This window comes from Merops nubicus, unplaced genomic scaffold (assembly GCF_000691845.1).
Source record: "Merops nubicus isolate BGI_N331 unplaced genomic scaffold, ASM69184v1 scaffold2803, whole genome shotgun sequence".
Taxonomy (NCBI): Eukaryota; Metazoa; Chordata; class Aves; order Coraciiformes; family Meropidae; genus Merops; species Merops nubicus.
The window spans coordinates 3,610-9,837 of NW_008600764.1; the positions used below are offsets into that span (position 1 = coordinate 3,610).

Here is a 6,228-nt window from a genome sequence, read left to right on the forward strand (position 1 = left end):
GGGGCTGAGCACTGACCCTGTCTCTGCTTGGCTGCAGGAGAAGCCAGCACCAGGCATTTGAGCTCCTCCTCACCTTGCTCAGCACTGCTGCACCTCGCCAGCACCGACTGCTGCCTCATCTCTGGCTTCTCTGCAGGATGGCAACTCCAGCAGAATGTGTGAGTGTTTTGGTACAGGGGGAGAGCTCTTTGGAGCTCCGGCAGTATTTTAACAGCTGAGTTACACTGACACTCTGTGGAGACAGTGGGGAAGGTAACTGAAATCCTCTGTAATGTGTTTGTATCCATAGCTACAGGGAAAACTCAGTGACTCAATGTCCATTACCAAAGCATGGAAACAGCACAGCAGAAAATTATAGCCTCACAGTATACAAATAGGTGATCAACCCATCACAGAAAATAAAATAACTGGAAAACAGCTATTTACCATGCAAAAGATTGTCTTGACATTTCTGGCACCTCTCATGGAACTGTGGGCATCCGGAGGAGTTCTCCCGAAGCTCCCTGCACGGAGGCCTCTGGTGCCCTGACACAATTTTTGAGAACATGCCCCTTCTGTCAGGATCTAGAATGAAGTCACGGTGTTTTTAGACTGACATTAAGCTTAAGGTCTTGATAAATACATACACTGTGTGCTAGAATGTAATTTTTTGTCCTTAATACAAAAAATCTGGTATAAATCCTCTCCTCCTTGTCACCCCCCTCGTTGCACACCCCTTCCCCCCAAAAAAATAAAAACAACAAAAGAATAAAACATTTAGAAGTCAGGAGGAGATAGAGATGATGTTTTCCTTCAGGCAGTTCATGGCACTGCAGTACATTCCCTTGTGAAGGCACAGTAGCATGGTCCCCACTAAGTGCCACACGTGAGCTCAGGAAAGATCTTTTTGACCCTCAGAAGTCAAGACCTTTCATGATCAGTACAGCTAGAGGAGAGCATCACACCAAAGCTTTTTTCTGAGGTAACATGGGTCATGATACAGGAAAAAAATGAAAAATGCTGTTGAAAAATGACTTGGCTTTGCATTTGCTGATGACCACCTAGTGGCTGTGTCACTCAGAGCCATGGCACGTGTCACTGTGATCACCTCACAGGCAGGCACCAGCACGTGTTTGGGTGACGCTTTCTCTGCTTGCACCAGTGGTACCTGAAGCATGAGACTTGTTTGTATTCTAAATTTGACTGTGGACTTTTTTGCTCTACTGAGAGTTACCACCTGAAACTAATGTGTTTGGGTGACACTGCTTTCTCTGCTTGCACCAGTGGTACATGAAGCATGAGGCTTGTTTGTATTCTAAATTTGACTGTGGACTTTTTTGCTCTACTGAGAGTTACCACCTGAAACTAATGTTATGCCCAGAATTTTTCTGGTCACTGGAGAACCTGCTGGCTGTTCTGCATTTGTCTGGCAGCTGTGTGGCTGAGCTAAATGTTTGGTAAGGGCAGGGATATGGCTTGACACCTTACAGAGTTACCCTGCTCTTTGAGAAGTGGTGACATGGCAATAAGTTATGGTACAAATCACATCCTGACAGGTGCTGAGATCAGATCTGTCAGCCAGGCTTGTGAAGAACTCAGGCAGTGCTGGGGATCTCCTGCAAATGCTGTGGGAATGGCTGTGAAGATCAGGCTGTGTAGGACCCCTAAGCTCCCCTGTGACATTGCTCTGAGAATTCTAGGAGATTTGTGCCTTTTCATGTAACACTAAAGTTGTCCTGGACCCATGGCTGCGGAACCAGGAAGGCCTCCAGAGCTTCCATACTGCATCTCCCAGGAACATGCCACAAGCTGAATTATTAACCATCTTTAACAGTCCTGGGGAGGGGGTTGGTGTAATTAACAGTGCAGAGGATTTTAATTTTCTAACACTTGCCTCTGTCTTGTTCTGGCACATCTCTTCTGTTGTCTCTGTATTCGTCAAATGCTTCAGTAATGGCCTCACCCACACTTTCAAACACTGGCCTGCTGAAATCAAAAACTGTCTGTAAGAAGCCAGGTACACCCCAGCCTTTGTGTGAGTCCTCCTTTCTGGTGAGGTCTTCAAGTAAAACTGGCATTCTGGTGGACTCATTCAAGTCCAGATCAGACATGAAATAGGTCTGAAAGGACTGGTCAAACTCTTTTTGCATCTGCTTGAAAAAAATGAAACTTCTGTCAAATATTGAGCCCATGTCCAATAAAAGTTGGCTAAATAAATCTTCCATTTTTACTAGCTGGATATCCTCTTTCTCAGGCTTTCCATTAAACTGGATGTCTTTTCCTTCATCCTCATGAAAAGTAGGAATGAATGGAGGTATTTTCCTCAAAAAATCTTCAACCTGTATATAAGAAGGAGATAGATCAGCTGGCTGGCAAGTTGTAAGTTTTTCATCTCGGGGAAACAACTTTAATTTTTCTCTTTCAAATAATCATGGAAACAATATGCTCTCAATAGCTGCATAAACAGCATGTTCTCTGAAATAATTTAAGGCACTAAAGAGTGAATATAAGTTCAGTCTAAATCATGAGCTCCAGATTGGATCTGGAGTCACAGGGATGCCAGTTGGCCACTAATCTGTGGAGACTCAAAGTTTGTGTCAGTGCAGTGTAGAACTTTCACTGCTACTGATTTCAACCTGACAGCCACAGATTCTTGGAAGTCCAAGAGATACATTTGATGTATCCATTAAAAGTATCTAAAAAGCCAGGAGTATCACCAGTAGTCTTAAATTTAATATCTTCCACATTTTTACCTGATTAAGTTTAAGAATATGCACAAATGTTGAACACCTTTGCTCTAAAGCCTGTCACTGCTGAAACAGACCATGCTCAATTTTAAAGTGAGTGTATTTTTCAGTGCCTGGAGGTGTGAAAGCTGGGGAATCTGGCTTAAATTTCAGTAGCAGTAATTGAGCAGTGTGATTGTTAAACTTCACTTAAAGTGTATGCCCAAACACAAAAAGTGATAACAGTTTTGTTAAATCTTGTAATAAAAATATGCCAGCCAGGAAAAGATGTTTTCTTTCTGGTAGAATTAGTGGAATCTCCTTGGATGACAGTTTACTTTATTAAAAGTCAGTTAATTTCATTTTAAAGCTATTTTGTTACTTAAAGAGTAGATTTAAAATAAATGTAGGAAAGAATGATGTTGTATAAGTAGGGGATTATTTTTTTCCCTGTGGAATTTTGCAAACCATCTCTACACTTGTAACTCTGCTGGTTTGCAGATGGACCACAAAGAATCTGTGGGGTTTTCCACAAACAGTAGTGACAGGACGAGGGGTGATGGGTTCAGATTGGAAGAGGGTAGATTTAGATTTAGATTGGATGCAAGGAAGAACTTCTTCACTATGAGGGTGTGAGACACTGGCCCAGGCTGCCCAGGGGATCTGTGGGTGCCTCATCACTGGAGGTGCTCAAGACCAGGTTGGATGGAGCCTTGTGTAGCCTGGAGTAGTGGGAGATGTCCCTGCCCATGGCAGAGGAGTTAGAACTAGGTGATTTTTGAGGTCCCTTCCAACACAAACCATTCTATCATTCTGTGATTCTAAGGTAATTCAGGATTATTTCCCAGATGCAAAAATTTCTTCCTACCTTTCTTCTAAATGTTGACAACCCACGTCTGCAAGTTGTGTAATATCTCATGCAGGCACTTTCTAAGCAAGATTCACATTCATCCCATAAATGTTTCAAGGATACTTGACATTGTCTTTCTTCTTCTTCTAATCTCTCCTTTACTTCATCCATGAGTTGCAAGGCTTGCTAAGTAAGAAAAAGCATTCAGCTGAGGGCAGTGTTCAGGCTGACATTGTGAGTACTTCACCCAGTTTGGATCACCCTTTGTGGCTATTTATATTTTTTTTGTTTTTTGCTAATCCCTAACTGTTAGGGTAGGTTGTCTTCTCAGCTGTATTCACACATGGAGGGAACTGAAAAACTTTTCCTTATAGGGCTTTTCTGATGTTCTCTGGGAGAGCTGATCCTACAAACCCAAATGGATCTTCACAGTCTACCTGGGTCTCTGAGACTATGAAAAACCCCATCCTCCTTCTGTGCAGGAAGCATTCAGCCTCTCACACTTGTGTGCTCAACTTGGATCATATTTTCTCCATGCCATACCTGCAGTATTCACCTGTTCCACAAATAGCCCTTTTGGGTTGCTTTGCTTTATTCCTTAAGGGGCTGATATTTCATGACACTAGGTCTTTACCTTGTTTGGATTATTTCCCTACTGTGGAGATGGTGTGAGATACTATCTGAAAGCATGGCATTTCCTCTGAGATTGCACTAACCAAAGGACTGCAGTGAGGGGGTTTCTCTTTGTGGAAGTGTGAGGCACTCCTTCCATCTGAAGGGAAACAAGATGCTCTTTACAGTGCTGCTTCCAGTTAGGGGATCATTCTTCACGAGGCAGAGCACAGACTGAGCAGATCAGGAGCAGCATTTTAGAGCAGACAGTGGTATGATGGAAGAGTTCTTCCTACTGTTATAGATTGCACATTACTCATTTCTGTTTGCAAGTACAGGATATTTTAAAAGTTTAGGTTTCCAAACAATGTTTCAAGTTGTTGACAGAAACACTTTAATTGTTCAGTCTTTGATTAAAAGATCTGCCTCATCTTTGTTTAAAAATAGCCACAATTTAACAAAAATGCAAACAAACAAACAAAAAAGATGCAATTCAATTACCTGTTTTTCTTCACTGCTCTTCTTCAAAGTTTTCATTAGATCTGCATGCTTATCTTCATTTCTTCCCATCAGAATTTTCATCTGCTTAATACCAATCAAAGCTTTCTTTACCTCTTCATCTATATACTTCTCTCCAACTTCAGAGAGTACTAAAAAAAGGCAAATTACACAGTGACTTAACGGGATTTTAACACTATCACAAACAGTCATACAGTGGTGATGGAGAAAATGTAAGAACTCTGTTTCCCAGTGGTTGCAGAGCCAAACCCTGAGATAATGAATGCTCAATAACACAGCTAAGACAGTTTCCATCAGATAAGAGCCTGGCCCAGAGCCCTTGCCAGTGATCAGCTGTGTGGAACTCAGCTCTGCATGGCTGCCTGTCTGTCTGTTCCTTTTGCAGAAATACCCTGAGTATCACTGCAGCTACACAAAACAAGTAAAGAGCATCACCCTGAGACTGCCAAAAAAGCACGTGCCAGTCATAGCTTCTTTTATATCTTTCTTCCCTTCCTCTGACTTTCTGTTTGTTACAGGAATATTTTTAATGTAGAGTGAAACATAGGAACAGCTCATGGCTGACCCTCTTGTGATTCCCATCCACAAAATAAAGCCATGCTTAAAGATGAGTATATGCAGAACAGCTGCTTTTTCCTAAATTAAGTGGTTTTATTTTAATTATTTATAACTACCATCTTTTCCAGCAAAATGCATAATTGTAGAATAAACATTTTCAAAGATTATTTAAGCAAACAAAATAATTCAAGATATGTTGAATGGAATTTTGGGTTCAGTTTATATCCTAGTAAGCTATGGAGGACCAAATAACCTATAAAAATACTGTAAATGCTTTTTATCTGTTAATCCCTTTACAGTCTCCTCTGGGCTGTTCTAATCTCCCCGTTGTGTGCACGACTGTAGACAGCTGTACATACCCTTCAGGTTCTCCTGGGGCTCCATCTCCTCCTGCCTGCTGGGCGCACACCGATGGCCCCTCAGCCACAGCAGGGAGATCATGCACAGCCAGGAGGGCTTCATGTCCTTTCTGTTGGAGAAGGAGATCAGTGCAGTTCAGTGTGAGCATCTTCCTGGTGCCTAGGTGTGGTGTTTACAAAGTATTTTATACAAGTTCCCATTACTTTTGACTTTAAGTGTGGTTTCTCAGATGTAGAAGATGCTCCCAAGTGCTACTGTTAGTGAAAACAGGTGAGTAGGAAGCTTGGCCTCATTTGTAATTATTGATTCAGACTGAGTTTGCACAGTGGTGTAACAGGATCAGGACATATATATATATAAACCCAAAAGCTTATGCAGCTGAGTCTGTGGCTTTTCTACCTTGTGAAAGACACTGATTACTGATCACACACTGTGTTCTTAGTTCATATTATAAACACATCAGTGTTAAACATTATTGCCAAAGTTGGTACCTTCCTTGTCTCCAAACATGCAATTCTTTTCATTGTCCTTCCAGATAACACTTAACATAGCAGATCCAGTCATAGGTGTGCCAAGAAATTGGCAGTTAGATCTGTTTTGCAAACAAACACATCAGCAATTGAA

At 41.7% G+C, this 6,228-nt stretch overlaps 1 protein-coding gene across 1 annotated transcript in view; it reads right to left on the minus strand.

Moving 5' to 3' along the window:
- CLUL1 (clusterin-like 1 (retinal)) overlaps nucleotides 1-5,706 on the minus strand; it is an 8,010-nt gene extending 2,304 nt beyond the window's left edge. Inside the window, exons 1-5 of the mRNA XM_008937760.1 lie at nucleotides 5,604-5,706; nucleotides 4,669-4,817; nucleotides 3,574-3,741; nucleotides 1,874-2,318; nucleotides 427-564 (exon numbers count right to left, since the gene is read on the minus strand). Of these exons, the coding sequence (XP_008936008.1) occupies nucleotides 427-564; nucleotides 1,874-2,318; nucleotides 3,574-3,741; nucleotides 4,669-4,817; nucleotides 5,604-5,706 (1,003 nt within the window). The remainder of the gene's footprint in view (nucleotides 1-426; nucleotides 565-1,873; nucleotides 2,319-3,573; nucleotides 3,742-4,668; nucleotides 4,818-5,603) is intronic.
- Between the last annotated feature and the right edge of the window lie 522 nt (nucleotides 5,707-6,228).